At 40.3% G+C, this 21,779-nt stretch overlaps 1 protein-coding gene across 4 annotated transcripts in view; it reads right to left on the reverse strand.

The window, feature by feature from the left end:
• Positions 1-21,779, reverse strand: part of ULK4 (unc-51 like kinase 4) — a 427,885-nt gene that overhangs the window by 183,548 nt on the left and 222,558 nt on the right. For all 4 annotated transcript variants that reach the window (XR_012060581.1, XR_012060582.1, XM_072941052.1 and 1 more), the window contains one exon: positions 12,253-12,358. Coding sequence is in view for 2 of the 4 variants with exons in the window: in XM_072941052.1 (XP_072797153.1) it covers positions 12,253-12,358 (106 nt within the window). In the remaining 2 variants the exon portion in view is untranslated. The remainder of the gene's footprint in view (positions 1-12,252; positions 12,359-21,779) is intronic.

Below are 21,779 nucleotides of genomic sequence, written 5' to 3' on the forward strand. Positions count from 1 at the left end.
ATTCAAAAAAGGGTCACTGAATTAAATTGAAGGAAACAAAACCCAAATCAGAATAACTGTCTCCAACAGGAAAGAAAGTCTCCTGGGCACAGTGCACTGAAAGAGCCCTTAGGAAGGAGGAGAGGACAAACTATGATGCCCAGAAAGGCTCAACTGTGTTGGAAACTGTTAACAGAATGAGAAATAAAAGGTCTATGATTTATTCAACTACTTATAGCTAATATCCAAGAGACACCTAGAAAAAATGGTTGGATTAAATCCAAAATTTGGTGCTTATATAGACAGAAGATGACTTTATTGTCTGCCAATCACTCATTTATAGATCTGTAAATGGAAAGAGCTGATAGCTTACATCTTACTGAAAATGTTAACGCTAAATCATTGCTCTTTGGGGACTCATTTTTCAAGTGCACAGAATTCTACAGCCTTAACAATAAGATGCACATAAAGACATTTGGGGGGAAAAAGACATTTGAAATCTAAGCGATCTCTTGACATTTGACTAAAAGTCAAAGCAGTGGACCCTGGGACAAATAGAACACTTCACCCATGAAGGGTGACTATTAGCTTTGTTTCATGGTCTGTAAATGAGTTATTAAACTCCTCTATAAAGTTTTATCACTGTTCTAATCCCATTAATAACTGTCCTCACTTTAAATGTCCTACTGTTTGCTGAATATGCCAGCAATGTGCTGCACTAATTGCTGCCTGGCATTAGATTTTTTTTTCTCTAAAACTAAGGATATAAAAGAGAAGGCGTTGGAGACACTATGCAACACTGATTATATCATTTAACGGAAAAAAGCAAGAGCCAGATGTTAGCTGCCTCTCTTTGTACGGGTATAACCTGCTTGACTCCACATTTCCATCTTTAGCTCCTGGGTGTCAGCAGCCTAGACATAAGGGAATAAAAGTGAATGTATGTTTCAGCACATTGGGAAAGCACTTAACAGGGAAAACAATTTACATCTTAATAGCTTTCCTTCATTACACTAACTCCTCCTTTGTTTTTCATCTTAGAGGTTGCAGGAATGTTTACCAACTATTGGCAAGTACAAGAAAAAAAAAATCACACAATCTTTAGAGCTGTCAAGGAGCTCCAGAGGCCACATGTTAACCTCCCATTAGCACTGGAATTGTTTATTTGGTCTCCCTTCAAGACCTGTGCAATCAGTTTGTCCAGAAGCTGACATACTCAAGGCTCCCTACTGTTATAAAGAACGGTCTTACGCTGAACAGGAACTGGCTGCCCTGGAACCTTCCCTAGGACCCAAGGTCCTGCCTATTGGAGCAACTCAGCATGAACCTCCTCCTGTGTCCCAGGAGAGATGTACACATCTGAGACAACGCTGGGAGCTCTGACTGGTCATCTGGCTTACAAGTCAAACATCTCAGAATCTTCTGCCACTCCTTAGAAGGAATGGTTTCCATCTGCCTCACCATTATGGATGCCTAAAGCTAAGAAGCCTGTAGTTTTATCTGCAATGTTTCTCTAATGTTTCACACAGCAGTAAACTCAACACTCCTCCTTACACAGAGGAGACATTTGATGCCCCACTGCTGGGACATCAGACAGCAGTCCGCCTCCTGAAAGTAATGTGGTAGGAATTGGAAGTTGAAGCACATACGAACATAGGGGGAAAACAGAGACAGGAAAATCAATGTAAATTCAAGGTAATCTTAACAATAAGACATGAAACAAACACTAATATAAGAAATATTTTATTCATTTTAAACATTTCATACATTTAAAATGAGTAAAATGGAGACTTTAATATTAATTTCTTCTATCTGGCTCATGTTGGATAAGAACTTTTCAGGGTCTTCTCATCCTACAGTTTCAGGGAGTTACTTCCAAATTGGATTAACTATCTTGCAAAATACATAGACACTGGAAAAAATAATGTTTTTCAATTTACTCCCTATGGCAAAATAGTTGCCATTCACAAAACATTCATGCCCTTCCTTTCAAACTGTGGAATCTTTGCTGCAAAGTGATGGTTCAGCCAGGCACTCCATTGCCCAAACTCCCTGCCACTGTAACCTGTTGGGAGTGGTAAAGTTTAACTCACTCAAAATGGCTAATATGGGGGTGGGGAATAAGTTTGGGAATTGGGGATTAACAGATACCTACTACTATATGAAAAATAGGTAACAAGGATCTGATGTGTAGCACAGGGAACTATAGTCAGTATCTTGTAGGAATCTATAATGGAAAAGAAACATGTATAACTGAATTGCTCTGCTATACACCTGAAACACTGTAAATCAACTACTTCAATAAAAAAGAAAAGAAAATGGCCAAACTGTTTTATAATCCAGTAACTTCTCTCGAGTTCACTTCTCTCACTCTAATGATCTGCTTATATGGTCCCATGTGAGGGCCACTCAGCTGTTTTTAGTACTTAATTTTAAATACTTCTGCTAAGTTTATTCAATATACATAACAAATTTGCATATATTATCATTTAATCCTCAAAACAAACATATGAAATAGGCACCATTATCCTAAAGAGATTAAGACCCAGAATACCTCACCAAGTAAGTTGTAGACTCAGGATTCAAATCCAGCGATTCCAACGACCATACCATGTTACTTTCTTCCACTCATATGCTAACTTCTCAAATCCTTCCCTAAATAATGGACTTACATCTTTCTTTTTTCTTGCAAGATAGCTTCAAAAGTCTTTCAGCAGCTCTTTGAGATAATTACAGGAGGCGTAACTCATCGTATGCTATTTCCAGACGTTATTACAGATTCACACCTTGTATTACATGTCCCTCCTTCCTATTTTTAACATGTTTTTAATCTGATTTAGTCAAAGAGCTTGTTTGTTGTCTTTTTCTTTTCTTTTACAGAAAAAACAAAACTTTTTTGGTAAGTGATAATATAGCTTTGCCATTTCAGAGTATTTCAGATTAAGAAGCTTAAGTGAGCCCTGGTGAGGAGACTCTCGGGAGAGGGAGTAAGGACATGCAGCCATGCCATCTCAGTGGAACAGTAAAGAAGGAAAAGTGAGCAGTTCCATCTATTTAACACATAGTTCTCCATATTTCAAGACTGAGGTCAGACAAAGTGAAAGAAGCAAAAACAGGGTAATTTCTTGTAAGTTTATAGCTCCTCCAAAATTACTCTGCAAAATCCAAGATTATGTTTTTAGTCTCTGCCAATGAATTTCATTTCATTTACTCTAAAACAGGATCTGCCCCTCAGACGTTAGTCAGCTGGGTTCCAAAAGTGGGGAACTGGGTGAGAATAGATGATAAACCACTGAGCAGCTGAAACTGTATCCATTTTGGTGACCTTAAAAGAATCCAGCACACACTGTGTTATGTATACAAGGTTCTCAACAACCATATATGGAGGGAAGAAAGATGTAAAAATATGCCATTGAATACATTTAAGGATTGGGAGGGTTTAATCCAGAACCAAACAGAAGAACCCAACTTCACTAGGGTCCACTGGAACTGCCCCAACTTAGGCAATTTGTTAATGTAATAGTCTTCCCAGCCTAGTCTAAAGCTGAGCCCTCAGCTAACCCTCAGATAAGGGAGTCAAAATAATAGATTTGTTTAAATTTACTGAGTTATTTGATAATTTATAATCCACCAACAGCCAACAGAACTTGAAATAAACGCCATTTAGAACGAACAAAAATAACTGAATATATCCTCCTCAACAAAGGATGAAGTAAAGTGAACACTGAACTCAAGTAACAACAAACACTGACAGATGTGTTAACAAGAGATGTTTTAGTTACACAGAGTAGTAAGGAAATAAATGTCTCTTATCAATAGGTAGCTGAAAAAAATCAATAAAATATTTCCGGCATCTTCAATATAGCTATTCCAAGACATCAACTCTGTATTACTATAATCTAAACTTTACTTGCACAATTAACACCAGAATAAGTGAAATAACAAACGTTGTCTAAGTAGTTCCAATGAGGAAAACCAGAATCATCTAGGGTAGCAATTACAGAGAAGCTGATTTGAGTTCAATGTAAACAAACACTTTCTAACAATTAGAAATCCTCACAAGTGGAGGGTGCTGCCTTGTGTAGGGGAAAAGGACTTTCTGATTCCTTTCAGACCTATTCACACAGCAACTCCTCAGGTGAGCACAGACAAGAGGCCAGCTCTGGGTGGGAGCTGAGTCTACAGCAAAGCTTTTCCCACCAAGATTATCATCAGCCACACAGGGGAAGCTCCTCCACCCCACTGATTCCCAAAGCTAATCTTCACAAATTAGCCAAGATGGAGAGGTAAGCATGTAGCCGGTAATTGCCAACGAATTTCCTAACCCTCAGTTCAAATTGAACTGTAGGCTAACCCTAAGTTTCCAAGTGATTTTGATGCTTTCAACAGCTTTTGACAAAAATGACCCTGTGCACCCTGAGAGCACCAAGCAGTTCTGTTGGTTTTTCCTCCTGTTCCCCCAGGGTTCCCTCTGCTGCAGCCACATTGGTCCCCCACCTCCCCCCCTCACCCCGCCCAAGTCCTCTGACACCAAGGCGGGCTTGGCCTTGGTTTCACACTCACTGTTCTCTCCGCCCACCTTCCCCACAGGTATCTGCCTGGCTCCTTCCTCACTTCCTTCCAGTTCTGACTTCACCACCATCACAGTGAGGTCTTCTTTGGCTCCCCAGGGTAGGATTTCAACCCCACTTCCTCCCAGGTATCTCATCTCCCTCCACCTTTTTCTTTCTTTCATTTTCCTCTGTATTTATCATCGTGTAACATCTAACATAAACAAAACCTCTTGTTCATTTCTTTGGTATGTTGTTTATTTTTCCCACCAGAATCTAAGCTCCACAAAGGCAGACATGTGGCTGGTTTTGTTCACTGCTGTACTCCTCGCACCAAGAACAATGCCTTGCAAACAAATATTTGCTGAAAGACTGACCAGACTAGATCAGGGTGATACCCATTCATGCTCCTCCCTTTATGTATTTATTGTTTGTGGCTAGCTTCATGCTCTAAGAGCAGAACTGAGGAGCTGCAACAGATTCCAGTCAACAAAGCCAACAGGACATAAACCTGGCTCTTTACAGAGTAGTCTGCTGACTCCATGTGCATAGGTCAAAGTGCCACGTAAAGCTCTGATTCTCAAACTCTAGTTACTTGTACTAGATTGAAGATGGCCACAGATTCACTGCAGCCCCTGTCATCAGAGATGGCGCCTCATCCCCATTCTCTGAACCAGGATGGCTTGGTGATTTTTTTCAACCAACAGTATGGAATGGAAGTGCCAGAAGATTCCTAAGCCCAGGCCACAGGGGCCTGGCAGCTTCCACTCAGGCTCTTCTTGCATGTGGCCACCAAGGGAAGAAGGCTGGGGGCGCCTCCCAGAGGATGAACGTCCCCCCAGCCCCGCTGAGGTTCCAGACACATGCCTGAGCCCAGCCTGTGTCACCCTCAGAAGAATAAGCAAATAAGTGGCTGTTATTGTAAGTCACTTGGCTTGAAGGGGTGGATTGTTATCTAGTAAAGGGTAATTAACATAGTAAGATGTATTTCTTATGCTTTTTAGAGTAAACCCTTCAGACAAATATTCCACTTTTTCTTTACACATCTTCATACTACTGTGCAGGCAGTAGCCTCTTTCTGAATGTATTCATTTAAATGTCATTTTTTGTTACTTCTTGAGTCAAATCACAGGTTAGTAACTAGATTTTACAAATACGCTGATGTGAAAATTTGAGAGTAGTTTTGAGACAGTTTGAGTTACTGGACAACAGAGGTTGGCAAACCATGGCTAGTGGGCTGGCCACCTAATTTTTATAAATCTAATTTATGGATGCAAGGTCATGCCTATTCATTTATGGATTCTCTGTGACTGCTTTCCGGCTATACTGGCCGTATTGACAATGGCCTCCAAGCCTACAATATTGACTATCTGATCCTTTACAGGAAAAGTCTGCCGACTCCTGCTCTACAGTATCATTTTGAATGCTATTCTTAAACGTAAAGGAATCTAAGAGAGCTATCAAGTACACTTTCAAAGCCCAAACTACCCTCATAGCAATTTTTGGGTCTCTTGGGTAAAAATCGATTTGGGTAGCTTTATAATAAACCTACCAAGAAATGAGCGTTTTGATTTCTGACACACCATAAACCAATAGGGACAAACACCATTTCCTTCAGTGCTCCTCTGGAGGTGCTACCGGTTTTTCGGCTGCTGCCGTGTGTCATGTAAATCCATTCTGCTGACAGCTCTGCTGGCACAACTGTTGTTGGAATTAATATCCATTATTAAAAGGTCACTGCACAGGGATGAGCCGGCAGCCAATTTTAAAATGTTAATAACCCTAATATTTTTCAAATATAAACAAAAGATCTTACTTTGTTTTTTAATTCTTTTCCTACACGTTTCACTTAAAAATGAAAATGTTTAAGCAAAAAACCTGAACTATACAATGCAGCTGCATACAGGTGACACATCAGTGATCCTACTTCTCAGAATCTGTGTACTTCATGGGATGCCTACCAGGTGGCAAATGCTGCACTGAGGATTACCTACGATACTTCACTGAGTCTAAGATGCCACTGATCAGAAGGAACAGCATTATTTTATGTACCACTAGGAACAGAAAAATGCTGCCAATTATGTACGTCACATGCTTAATCCCTTACAAATTCATCTTACACTCGATGCAAGTACTCTGAGACTTAAGTTTCTCATCTATTGCCTTTATAATACATCTATTGCCATATAACACAAAGTACATCCTACCTATCAGATCTTTACCCAACTTCGGAAAAATCAGCCCACACATTTAGTAGCCAAGGAGTTTGGAGAACAGCAGGGTATAACCAAAAGTCAGACCTGACACATTTCTAGAGAATGCACCCAGACTTTCTGCAGACCACAAGAGCCTCCCCACCTCTCCCCTCTAACCTACACCAGCAAGAGCCAGGGAGGAGCACCCAAACTCTCTGTACTCCTGGAACCCCACTCCTCTTCCTCACCCCACTACATCTGCAGCCTGATGACTCTTCTCAGCCTTAAGACCATCTGGACTCATCACGCCCCCTGTCTCTTCTTACACTGTCACAAGCAGCTCAGGACTCCCGGTCACCCACCGTCTCCTGTGGTCTAAACAGCAAGAGGATGTACACATCTCTCTTCAGAGGCCACACCCCACACCCATGTCCAACCTCTGAACCCCTTTTGCTGTGATATGTGGAGCTCATAACCAGTTATCAGCTAAATCCCTCAAATCATCCACTTCTTGTCTACACTTCCTGCTCTAAACCTTTATTATCTTGAAAGGCTAATTTATCATTTACCATAAGGCAGAAAATTCTCATAGTTTTCATTTATCCAAAATGCCCTTCTTCACCCTCATCTTTAAAGATGTTTTCACTGAATATAAAAATCTAGGTTGGCAACTTATACTACCTCAGCACTTCAAAAATATTTTTCTGCTCTTCTGGCTTCCACTGTTTCTGACAAGAGATCAGCCATCACTTAGATTGTTGATCTGTGGTTAGTGTCATTTTGTCTGAATACTTTCAAATTTTTACCTTCAACTTGTGGAAGTTTGGCTATTATGTGCTGAGGTGGTTTCTGTCTTTCAGTTCTGCTAGAGGTTTTCTCCGCTTCTTAGATCTGTTGCAAATATTTTCCCCCAACGTGGGAATAATTTGGCCATTATTTATTTAAATACTTTTTCTGCCCCATTACCCCTCTTCTGTTTCTGGGGTTCCAATTACACATATATGAGAAGGCCTGATTATTGTCCCAAAGGCCACTGATGCTCTTTTACTTTTTTAAAAAGCTTTTTCTTTTTCTCTTTGGGAAAAACCTCTACTAATCTTACAAATTTAGTTACCTTTTCTTTCACAGTCTTCAGTCTGCTAGTAACCCTACCCAGGTAATTTTTCATTTCACATATTAAAATATTCAGTTCTAGACTTCTACTTGGTTCTTCTTTGATGAAATTCCCTATCTCTTCACATATTACAGCCATCTTTTCTCTTTGGCCTTGGATGTATTTATAATAGTTGGTTTAAAAGACTGATCTGCTAATTCCAACATCTGGGTAATCTTGGGTTTTGTCTTAATTGACATTTTAGTATTATTATTATCATTATCATCATGAGTCACATTTTCCAGCTTCTTTTTCACGTCTATTAAGTTTTGGTGGTGTGCTTGTCACTGTGGATAGTGTATCGCACACGATGCGGATTGTATTGTCATCTTTTAAGTGGTATTCATTTTGTTCTAGCAGGCAGTTAAATTCCTTGTGAATCTTTTGGCCCTGAAGAGCTTAGCTTTATTCTTTGTTAGGCCAGTCTAGGGTGGTTTAATCCTTAGTCCTAGGACGTGGTTAAAACTCTCTGGCAGGTCTAGAGTAGCCTTTAGTTTCAGACCGGGGTAACCTGACTTAGGTGCATAGCATGGGACCTCCACTGGATAGGCTGGATTCCTACATCTCCCATCACTGCATAATTTCTGCTCTCTCCATTCAGCTCTCAACCTTACAGCATCTGCTCTATCCTCTTCTGAGCCTACAGAATCTTGCTTTATGCATATGCAGTGCAGCCCAGACCTCACAAAGGACCGTATGAAACCTCTGTGTAGACCTCTGAGCCCTATCCCTGTTCGCACCTCTTCTCTTATACTCTCCACTGTGAATATTCACCAATTCACAACCCTGGATACTAAACTCTTCCTCCATAGCTCAGCAAGATCTCTGTATTCTGCTTGGACTCTGCTTCCCTAACTAGGCAAAAACAACAATAACAACAACGAAAAAGGGATATGAGGTTCACTTCATTTGTTTCCCTTCTCAAGGCTCACAGCCCAATTCTGTCTATTTTCCAATGACTGAAAACAACTGCTTCACATATTTCATTGAGTTTTACTGTTGTTTTGGGTGGGATGGCATGTTAGAACCAGTTACTGTCACGGGAAAAAGTCAATACTCACTTTTTCCAGTATACATAACAAATCATAAAAATAGAAAACTTCAATAAATTCTAAGAAGTAGAAATAGTACTGTCAAAATTTGCTGATCATGGTGCAATAAAACTGAAAATAACAGAATTAATAAAACTTCAAAAATATTTTTCTGCTCTTCTGGCTTCCAAAATATGCCCTCAGTCTTAAACAATTACTGGCTCAATGAAGGAACATAAACCAAATTGAAATATATGTAGAAAATAAAAATGATGGAAGTACTACAAGTTAAAATCCTCAGTAAGGCAATACTTGAAAATTCATAGCTCTAAATATTTCACTGATTAAACAGAAAGAAAGGAGATATAAATGAGTTAAGTGTCTTATTCAAAAAGACAGAAAAATGACAAAACAAACTCAACAAAAGCAAAAGGAATGAATCAATAGACAACAGAAGAAAATTTTTTTAAGTAGGACTAAAAAGTAAATTCCCAAACTGGTCTAAAATGTTACATACACATACACTCACAATAGTAAAACCATTATCTTAACTACTCAATAAAAATGCACAAATGCAAATATGTACTATAGGAAATGGTAATGGAGAGAGAACTTCTGAAACATAGGAAAATAAGAGAGTTATTATGAGAACCTATATGTCCAACTCTGGGACAATAGATTTGAAAGTGTGTATGAAATGAAAACTTTCTGGGAAAGTATACTAAAACTGACTCTATAAAAGATGGAAGAACAGGAAAACATTTATTATCACTGTAGAAATAGAGAACAATGTCAAAGAGCTACCACTACTACCATGCCTCCAAAAAACAGCACCAGCCAGATGGCTTCACAAGGGAATTCAACCTAACTTAAACAGTAGGTAATTTAATGATATTTAAACTGTTTCAGAACCAAAAAAGAGAGAGAAAACTTCCTTAAAAAAATAATAAAGCAACATAGCATTAACAATAAAATCCAGGGGGAAAAAGCATTTTAAAGAAAGAAATAAGAAACAAAACTACAGACCAGCCACACTTATGAATGGCCAAGGAAAATTCTGAATAAAATATTAACAAAGAACTTAGGTAGCACAATTAAAGAATAACATATCACAATTAAATGTGGTTACTAACTCAAATACTAGGACAGTTTAATATCAGATATTCTATTAAATATAATTCATTACATGAATAGACTCAAGGAAAAATCTTTTGAGCATTTCCAGAGATGCCAAAAAAGTATCCGACACAGTCATTTTTTATTCTTGATTACAAAAGATAAAATTTAAATAGAGGGCTACTTTCTTAACCAGAAAAAAAGATTCTGAGGCAATACCAAGATATCCTCTATCTCATCCTCTTTGAATCTTGTAACTGGGCAAGAGAGAAAAAGTAGAACTATAACAACTGGAAAGAAAGACTGTCACTATTTGCAATGGTTATTAGTATATAGCCAGAAAAATAAAAAGAATCATTTAAAAACCATTACTATGGAAAGTAGTAAGAGAATTAACTTAGATGCAAAGTTAGTAAACAGAAATAAAAACACTTTCAAACACACACTAAAAAAAACCCTGAAAACTATATTGGCAGAAAATTCCTTATTTCTAATAGCAAGCAAAAAAGATAAAACACCTGGGAAGAGATAAACAACAAGAAATGCATAAGGCCTATATAAAGAAAACTATCAACAGATACAATGAAGTTTTGAACAAACAGGAGAACATAACACGCTCTCTCTGATCTGAAGACAAGCAATCTCACGCACCTTGATGAAACTATAAATTGTCATACTGCTTAGAACAACTTGTCAATATCTATGAAAACTACAGATGCATAGGCCCTGTGATCCAGCAATTCTAACTTAAGGAATTTACTCTATAGGTAACCCTGCTTCCATGTGAAACTATGTATTTATAAGCCTATTCACTGCAGAACTGCCTGTAACAGCCAAAGATTGGCGATTACCCATATCCACTAGAGCAGATGGGAAACAAGCATATGAGAAAATGCTCGATGTCATATACCATCTGGGAGATGCAAATTAAAACAATGAACTGCCACTACACACCTGTTTGAATGTTCAAAATCCAGAACACTGACAACACCAAATGCTGGCAAGGATGTTGAGGAACAAGAACTCTCATTTACTGTGGGAATGCAAACTGGTATAGCCACTCTGGAAGACAGCTTGGAGGTTCTTTACAAAATTAAACAATTAGCAAACGATTAGCAATTGCACTCCTCACTATTTAACTAAAGGAGTTCAAAACATAGGTCCACATAAAAATCTACACGCAGATATTTACAGCAGCTTTACTCATAATTGCCAAAACCTGGAAGCGTCGAGACATCCTTCACTAGGTGAATGGATTAATAATTTGTGGTACATGCAGACAGTGGAGTATAATTCAGCACTAAAGAGAAATACGCTATCAAGCCAGGAAAAGAAATAGAGGAAACTTAAATATTACCAAGTGAAAGAAGCCAATCTGAAAAGGCTACCTACTGTGTAATTCTAACTAACTGACATTCTAGAAAAGGCAAAAAACTGTGGAGACAATAAAAAGATCAGTGGTTGTGGAAGGCAGTGGGGTGAACAGGTAGAGCACAAAGGATTTTTAGGGCAATGAAAATATTCTGTATAATATTACAATGATGGATATATGTCATTATACATTTGCCCAAACACATGGAATGTACAACACCAAAGAGAGAACACTAATGTAAACTATGGACTTCGGGTGATTATGATGTAATCATAATGTAGGCTTATCTTTGGTTAAAAAAAAAAAAGTACCACTTTAGTGAGTGATGTTGATAATGGGGAAGGCTATGCATGTATGGGGGCAAGGGGTACACCAGAAATCTCTATACCTCCTTCTCAATTTGATTTTAAACCTAAAGCTGCTCTAAAAATTAAAGTCTAAAAAGTTTTAAGTTTTAATATGACACACATGCATAAGATGTAAAGCAAAGCCACCCTCAACTCATCCAGTCTCATTTTCCAAGGTGCTTTTGACCATATATGCTTTTATTCTGATCAGCAGCAATAAGTCTAAATACTTATGCTTGCACTTCTATTCTTGGTTTATCATCTCTAAGGAGTGCCTATTGATTTGTGCCACAAAGGATGATGAATTAACTCAAAGAAACTATCACAATCTAACCACCTTCCCATTTTTGCTGGTAGTATTATCATTATTTGTAGATCTTTAAATGTCTATTTTGATTGATCAACTATAAAGAGTATTAGAGTATTTTACTCTCTACGATGTAAGATGAGGAAACTTACGAATAGACAATACTCAGAATAATCAAAGAGGAATTCTAAAATGCATTTACCTTGTTCATAAAGTAGCTTCATGTTCGAATCTCTGCAGGCAACCAAATTGTTGAGCAATGCAATCACACTTTGCATGGTGTTACCCAGGATGTTCTCCTGATGTTCCTGCAATAGACCACCATCTTTGTAACTGTACAGAAATAGAATTATATCATAATAAAGACAAAAGATCAAACGACCTCCATCCCTTCATCCTTTGTGCAAGGTTGAATGATTATCTTTTGGCACTTGAATGAGGCAGACCCTTCCGTATGAAGGGGCTCCCCGTCAGTAAGGCAGGTGGGCAGCATGAATCACTCAGAGCACCAGTGCTGGTCCATGCAGTCCCCTGCCTATGAGCTGAGGGACAACCACATGGTCCTCCGTGCTTCACGTGGGTAACAAAGGAGTCAGAGTGACCAGAAATCAAGTACATGGAACTCAGGAGACCACACCTGAAAGTGATTTTGAGATCACAGAAGAAAAACTACTTAAAGAAACATTTCTGCAGTTCTGAGAGTAAGCTGGTACTGCTGTTTTCCTACTTCCGTCTTATACATTGATGGTTATGTTGGAAATGACTTGCCGTGTCACTGTCCCAGTGTAATAAACTACACGTGGGACCTGAAAGAGTAAACTTCACTTACCCTAACACTTCACATCCTAGAGCTAGGAGTAACTTTGGTCCTAAAAAGAATGAGGAGAATGAGTGATTCCTCAATCTTAATTTCTCAGGGTAAAGACAAAAAGGTAACTCCTTGGTAACTTTAAAGGGATCTCAAAAAACAAATAAAAACTTGCTTTTGTTTTGTTTCCTTTTTCATTCCTCTTAATTTTTAAAAGGTTAAACAACTAACATGGATAGTAACTGAAACTATAACATTTCAAACAGCAGAAAAATAGTCTTTAAGCTCCAGGACTAGGTGAGGTAAGCAGCACACATTAAGGTATAGAGAGAAAGGAGGCACCCAACCCAAGCACTCCCTGGGAGTGAGGGCTTCTCTGGTCCTCCCCTACTGTAGCCCGTGCCCAACCCCCAGCCTGGCCCCTCCCCTTGACCACATGCTTAATACTCAGTCCCATTCCAAAGATGAATCAGTGTAGCCAACTTCATCCAGACCCTTTCTTATTTTCTCTCACACACCACACCACCCCCCACACAGAAATATATGATTTGCTCCATTTTTTTAGACATAAATTATATTTTATCACTCAACAAATACTTAATGAAGAGCAAAACAAGATGCCCTGTCTTCACAGACACAGACAACAAACAACAGGCAAAAATAAGTCATTAAATTGGATAATGTGTTAGAAGGTAACAAAATGCTCCGGCAAAAAAGGAAAAGAATAGAGCAGGAAAGAAGGACTGAGAGTTCAGCAGTGAGGCTCTATATCATCTTAAATTGTGTGGTCAGGATGAGACTCATGGAGAAGGTGTCATGCGAATGGAAATTTAATCTTACCTTTTAAATGCTGAAGCACCTTAGAATTCTTTGGATTTAATTTTAATAAAAATTTTCTTTTGAGGTGATTTTGGATTTACAGAAGAGTTGCAAAGACAGTCTAGAGAGTTTCCATATACCCTTCACTCAGCTTCCCCAAAAGTTAACATCTTACCTAACCAACATACACAACAAAACTAAGGAATTAAAACTGGTACAACACTAATCACTAAAGATTTTATTCAAATATCACATTTTCCACTAATGTCCTTTTCTGTTCCAGAAGCCAATCCAGGATCCCACATTGCATTTACAATTAACTCATTTTTGCAACAAATATTTACTAAGTGTCAACTGTTCTTGGTACTCTTATACCAGTGAACAAAACAACCCCCCCCTCCAAAAATTAAATTAATTAAAAAATAGGCCTGTCCTTGTGGAGTTTACTTTGTAGCAGAAGGGGAAGACAATAAATAGTAAATAATTTACATGACATGTTAGAAGATGATACACACTAGGGGAGAAAACAGAACAAGATAATGCAGTTTGGGAGTGTAGCAGGGGAAGGCTGCAATTTTAAGAAGATTTTAGGAATTTTGCGGGGCGGGGGTGTCAAGTAATTAAGTTTATTTATTTTAATAGAGGTACTGGGCACTGTACTGGGGATCTCATACATGCTAAGCATGCACTCTACCACTGAGCTATACCCTCCTCCAAAGGCTGCAATTTTAAACAAGACGGGAAAGGCATATCTCCTTCAGAAGGTAATGACTGGGCAGATTTAGGTTCTTTTACTGTACATCAAGGTTCTGTTAGCTAGTTTCTTTTAGGACAGTTGCATCAATGTTCTTAAATTTTATTAGCCTATGAGTGACATCCTCATCTGATTTTAGTATCAGTTTCATGCTAGACTTGTCCATCCATTTTATTCCACAAATATTAATTGTGTATCTAATGTCTATTTCTGGGAACTGGGTAGAACTCACTAATAAAGCCAACTGGGCTTTGAGTATTTTAACCAGCAGACCTTCAAATATTTTTTTAAAAAACACCTTCTACTCGGGAATCTACACACTGACCCAATTTTACTTCTATTTTCCAAGAAAATCATGTGTCATGTCCATGTTTTCAAACATACTGTAATACAATCATATACAGCCGTCTCTTCTGTTTTCATCTATCTTCTCTGAACCTACTGATACCACCTTTTACACCATCTCCTCCCTCTTTCTTATTGATCACCAAAGCTCTGCCTGTTTTATTGGTCTTTTCAAGGAACTAGTTTTCCATTTTAATGATCAATCTCCACCTTTGCCCTTGAGTTAGTCACTACAAATGTACAAAACTTCCCGCTTCTCTCCCCTAAGTAAGCAGTAGGATGGCACTTTCCTGCCCACTCATGAGAGATGCCCGTGAGACTTGCTTTGGCCAATTAAACTCATCTGGGCAGACTTTTTAAGGGACAGAGAGGGCTTCATTACCCTCTTTTCTGTGTCCTGGTGACCAGCGACAGTCCAGAGGGGTAGTGGCTCCTACAGCCCAGGTCTCAGGGTGAGGACATGCAGCAGAACTGCCAGAAGTCCCTTGATGAACACGTTGTTTCCAAAGCTTCCAAAAATACCAACACTGCATTTGCCTCTGAAACTGCAGTCAACAGATGTGTACACCCCACCAATGAGAGCTACTTGATTTCACAAGTCTTAACCATATCGATATAAGACAAAAGATTTGCTTTCCAAATACCAATGCCTGAAAACTTCTATTTTTTTTTGCTAATCCCATTTAATATTTTAAAACTCTCTAATAATACAGATCATCATCTTCTGATAGAAATGTTTCTTGCACATCTATTCTTAAACTTCAATTTTTTTTTAATTGAGGTATAGTCAGTTTACAATGTTGTGTCAATTTCTGGTGTACAGCACAATTCTTCAGTCATACATGAAAATACATAAATTTATTTTCATGTTCTTTTTCACCATAAAGCTACTACAAGATATTGAATATATTTCCCCGTGCTATGTAGTATAAACTTATTTATCTATTTTACATATACCAGTCCATATCTGCAAATCTTGAACTCCCAGTTTATCCCTTCCTACCCGCAACCCCTCTGGCAACCACAAGTCTGTATTCTATGTCTGTGAGTCTGTTAAACTTCTATTCTTGAGAAACACATACTTAAGAGTGGATGTTCATGTCTGAATGTTTCACTGACGCCAGCTTAAGAAGATTAATGTGGAAGCAGTGGTCTGCCACCAATTTCATCTAATTATTCTTACAGTTAGTTGGAAAGAAAGGGTGATTAATAAGCACCAAGATGACATGACATCTTACTCATGATAAAGTAACTAACGATACATAGGAAAACTATTCTTGTGAAGAATAAAGAAGCTAACAAGTCTCTTTTTGGTAAAATAACACATACCACTCCTTGTTCAAAGACCAGTCTGTCAGCAAAGACAGGTCAGTTTTAGCAGAGATAAATCTACTGTTCCTTCCATCTATGTGTATTTACGATTAAATGCACCTTTTCTAGGCTCTTGGCGATATTTTTGGCTTGTTCTAAAGCCAACACTTCAGTTTTCCCTTGTGCTCATGGAGTACCACTTGTTGACATATGCATTTCCTTTAAGTACAAAAATCAACTTTCCAAATCTCCATTACTCCTGAACACTAAGGACCCAGGACTGCACCCCAGTCAACCAACCAGGTCCCAAGACCCCTGGCCTGGAGTTTCCTGAGTCACTGCAGAAGGAAGGGCTCCGTCGGCCCACTATCTGCAGAGGGGTATGAAGGTACACTCAGATTATCCAAAGCTCCCACTAACCTGATTACTGGGAGCACTTAGGGCAATATTTGAAGCAAAGAATAAAAAGACCAATAATCCTGTACCAGACTGGGGAACATGGTTCTTTTTCTATTCTAGCCATTATTATAAGCACTGTTGTTGCAGATTCTTTCCTGCTAATTTTCAAACCATTCATAGACTGTGAACTTTGTTCAATATAAAGTAGAGGCTTTATAAAAATTGTATTATAGAATTACATTTCGTTCTTCTTCCTTCTAGACGGTATATACGCTTCTTATCTAGTATGGGGGAGGGAGACCATGGAACAGTCATTATTCCTGCTCAAGATGATGTGGTTCTCCAGGGGAACCAAGACAGTTACTGCTGTGGCCTAGATCATCATTTCCACCCAGAAAGAACACTAACGACAAGCGAAGAGCAGTTGAGAAGGTGTAAATATGAATGAAGCACACTTCTATTAACTTCTATCAAAGTGAATGATTTCATTTCTCTTAGCAACTTTAATAAGATTTGTTCTTGCTGCTCACAACGGTATTTATAGCCCACAGGGGATAAACGATGCTTTGAAAAACACCATATTTACTTTCAAAGTCAGAGTAGAGGATTATATGAAGGGAAAAAACACCAAGGCGAATATGTGGGGCCAGAGCTCTCCTTGGGACCCTGGAAGACTGGTGTTCAGAGGAAAGGGACCCACACCTTTGGTTCAAAGACCTGGAGCCAGAGTTGGAGGGGAGGGATGATTCCAACCAAAGGTTGTACCCTCACTGGATGCCTCTCTAAGATAGCCCCTCTCCCTAAAAATGTCCTCATGAGACCCAGGGTCAAAGGACTGTAACAGAAAGCTGGGCAAAATCTTGGCATTTGTTTCAATCCTCATGTCTCACTAGTAAAACAATGAGTCCACACCACTGGCATCCCAACACACGCAAGGAAAGCAGTATAAGGAGTTAAGGAAGCATCTGATGACCTACAACAGGACCTCTAGCACAGGGTCAGGGCCCTAGGCACCTGCAGCTTCTATGCTGATCTCGGTAGGTGGCGCCAGAGCAGCCACATGGTCCTAAGCAGGACAAGGCAGAACTGATGAGATCCTGATGAGGTACCAAGTGCCATGACCTGTATCCCAAGCACTGAACACATATCATCTCATTTAATCCTCAACAAAACCCAGAGGTGGCTACAGTTCTTCCCTTTTTATACAGACAAGGACACCGAGGTCAACAAGGTGATGTGTAACTTGTCAAGGATCATCCAGCCCCCCAGTGGTGAAGCTGGGATCTGATCTGTGGGATGGGAGAGCTCGTGCCCCTAATCACCAAGCACTGATGTCTGGTGACACTGATCAAACCGGAGAGAGGAGGGAGGGATGTCAGAGTCACCAGTCAGCACACCCCAGGTTAACCAACACCACCTGGGGACCCAAGGACCTAAAGGAGTCTGGAGCATGGGGTGGAAAGAGGCAAAGAAATCCTGATTTGGGGCCACTATTGTAACACTGCCCTCCCTCTTCTCCTGCCACAGTGTGCCCAGCCCTGTGTCACCACCACTGGGACCTCCTGGCTTTGGAAGAGCCTTTAACACAGATCACCTGCTGTAAGACATGCAACCCAGGAAGCAAGATGTAGGTATTACTAACTACTATGAATAAAACAGAAAAACAACAAGGTCTTAGTGTTTAGCACAGGCAACTATATTTATTATCTTGTAATAACCCATAATGAAAAAGAATACATATATGCATAACTGAATCACTATGCTGTACACCAGAAACACACACAGAATTGTAATCAATTGTACTTCAATTTTTAAAAAAAGATGTGGATATCAGGCAACTACAGGAAAGGAAAAAAATGAACATCCTTCCCATAAGAATTAAGTTACATACTAGAGCCACAGTTGATAGCCACACTGTTGAGACATGGAGTAATTATGTTGGCTGCAGGGTGAGAAGTGAGGCTCAATTCATGGGAGAAGCCATCACCAACATCCCACAGACACTGAAGGCCATCCTACTGCACTAGAAGATTATGACAAAAATATTTAACTCCTTCACCCATAACCCCATAAGCACAGCGGACCTAATTTGTGAGGCCAATGCCATAGTGTATAGATATTTAACAACAGGGCACTTGAGAGTTCTAATAAAACACAGCATTTGTTGGTAGAGATAATTAGAATTGAAGCAACAAAATTCTTGTGTTTGGCAACAGAGATGAAACAACTTCATTAAAATGTACAGCTTCAGCAAATGAAAGGCAGGAGAGCACTGGACCCTGAAGAATCAGCCTTCTCGAAACTAATTGCTTCAGTGCTTAAAGAGGACAGCTCTGAAACACCAAGGGCACAGCAAGGAAACACCGCTAAAAAATGATCAGCCTTCCCAAAGTGGTTTCACTGTCAACAGAGCGTTATTCTTTATTCTAATATCTGAGGGTGTAAACAGCACTAGAAGACTTCGAATGTCCAGATTAAAAAGTTTGGCTGGGGTCTCAACAGTCAAGGTAGGAAATACCGTTAACGATCACAAGTAACACTGACCCGTGGTCACTCTCCTCAGCCTTTGGTATGGGTCAGAATTCAGAAGACAACAAATTATAAGACAACAATCAATCCTAGGAGGATAGAAGCAGTGGAGAGAGTGAAAAGCAGAAACACAAATAAGTGTTATGCACAGGCAATCCACAATCTCTCAGAAATAAACACACAGCAAAGCCTATTGGACACACGGGGCGGGGGAGGGGAGTTTACACTGCCCTGCAGCATGTTCCTGTACTGTGCACATGCTTGCACCTGGTACAAAGGTGGGGGGCACACTAACTCTCCTTTTCATGCATCCTTCTGTATGGCTAGAATCCTAAGATCTGGAGCCTGCAGAAAGGAGACTTCAGAGCATCCAAAGGAAATGAGTACATTTGTAAGGAAGAAGACACTTTCCTATCGCTGATTTTTCATAAGGCTGTCCCACAAGCAGCTCAAACTTAACAGAATCACAGTGGAACTCAGCTCCTTTCTCCTCATACTTCCTCCTTTTCTGTGTCCTCTTTCAATGAACAATGACCCTCCAATCTGCCCAGCTACCCAGCCATCAATTTTGGAATCACCCAGTACTACTGGCTCCTCATCTTCCACATCCAGTCAGCCACAAGGGCCCCTCAGTTCTCCCTGAGCCCCTCTTGAATCTGTTGTCTGCTCTCCATCCTTGCTGCCACTGTCCTCTTTGGCTGGAGCCACCAATCTCGTACTGATACCTTTACCTCTAGCCTCACTGTTTGGACTGCTAACCAGATTCCTCCTTCCAAAGCGGCAGAGATGAGTCTCCGCTCCTGGGGCTTGCACCTGGGGCCGGAGGCACTGGGACTGGGTGTATCGGAGTCTACAGGAGGTCCAAGGTGGAGGGAGGGCCATTGATTTCCACAGTCCAGTCTGTGCCCAAAGTCCCAGTGGGATTCAAAGGCCTGAGGTGGGGAAGCCACAAGAGCCAGGACATGACAAAAACAAGGGCACCAGGGCTCTAGTGCTCACCATCCCAGAGAAGCATCACAGGATGATTTTGGAAATAGTTTCAAGACTTATTGAGCCAGAAAATGAATATGTGTATGTATATACATGACTGGGACACTATGCTGTACACCAGAAAGTGACAGATTGTAACTGACTGTACTTCAATTAAATTTAAAAAAAAAAAAGACTTATTAAGCCAAATACTGACTCCTGAGGGTGAGGAACAGGGAAGGAAACACAGGGTTTTTCCCTGTGTTAGGGTGCAGATCAATTTCAAATTGATTCATTTAGTTACCTCAAAAATATCCAAACATCCACAGGGATTTCCTGCAAAGAAAGGCCAGGATGTGGGATCCAAAGTGGGACTGTTTGGGGTATGAGGAGGTTGGCACTGGGGTACCTGCCACTGGGCCTTTGCTCGACCAGCTGTGAAGCCCTTGAACAGCTCCTCTGCCCTGTGATGAGGGTTAGGGGTGGGGAGAGCTTTGCAGGCTCTGAGGAGAATTAGGAAGAACTTGGAAGCAGGGTCTTCTCCCATCTGTAGCCAAAAACATGTGATCCCCTGACCCTAAGAGCCTGGAGGTATAGACTGAAGTCCCTTCTTTTATTTCTTGCAAGAGAAAAGAATTTAAAAATTGTTTTAAAATCTGAATGAAGGAAATGGTAGAGGCCTTCCAGCAACAAATGCAAGTCATTATTAGCAAAACATTCCAGCTGGCACAGAGGGGAGGCTTTGGATCAACTGGTACCATCTGCCCATGAGTGTGCTGAGCTCAGCTTCAGAACCTGGTCCTTGTGTAACGCCCAGGGCAGCGTGATGCGGATGCCCTTCCAGTGGGTTGTGTCATGCAGCTTCCCTTTCACATCACTGAGGCTGCTACCAGGGAGCTACCATCCTTCCAGCTCCCAGCAGGGCCTGATACCTGCAGGCAGGTGCAGTGGGCCAGAGCCAACACTGCTCAGGTGGGAGAACCCTGGCAACGGAGCTGAAAGGACACAGCCAGGCCCAGTGTCCCTGGGGATGATGGTGACCCTTCTGTGCCTTTGCCCAGAGTGTCAGAAGACTGGCCTATCTGCCCCACTGCACGCTCTCTGAGCTAAATACAGGCCAGATGTCGGGGGATAAGCGAGAAAGAGAAAACACAAGTATGCATCCAGACACAACTCCTCCCACCTTATCCGTGCATCCCCATAACCGTCCAAAGTTAAAGAACAACAACAACAACAACAAAACAAGAATAAAGCTTTGGCAAACACATATTCATTCTTAAAAACTCAGGCCAGATGTCATTTGCTAGGGGCTGGGGGGAAGGCTGCCCTTCTCACGCTGGACAGTGTTTCCATCACCTTCCTGTGCCTGCCTTCATCACAGCACCTACCACAGACCTTATCTGTTGTTCATTCATTTCCTGACCAATGCTGACCCGAGTCCCTGGAGGGCAGAACTGGGACTTTCAGCTGGACCTCCAGAGTCCAGGTGGGGAGCCCAGTATGCAGTGGCCACTGGTAACTTAACAAAGGAACAATCTTACTGAAGGTTGCTTGGGTGAATATAGCTGAAGAAGGGCTATACAGCTTGTGGGATTCTCCTTCAATAAATGAACTTGTCAGCAACTAGAAACTGCCTTCAATCAAGCCATCAATAAATATTTATGGAGCATCTAAAATCTGCTATTTAATGGTGTGAAACGGATCTACAAAAGATAGAAAACGATCTTTCTCAAAACATTTTCAATGAGTAATGTATTTACTTTTGAATAACATTTCCAGTAAGTGATACATTCAG

This window comes from Vicugna pacos, chromosome 17, assembly GCF_048564905.1.
Source record: "Vicugna pacos chromosome 17, VicPac4, whole genome shotgun sequence".
NCBI lineage: Eukaryota > Metazoa > Chordata > Mammalia > Artiodactyla > Camelidae > Vicugna > Vicugna pacos.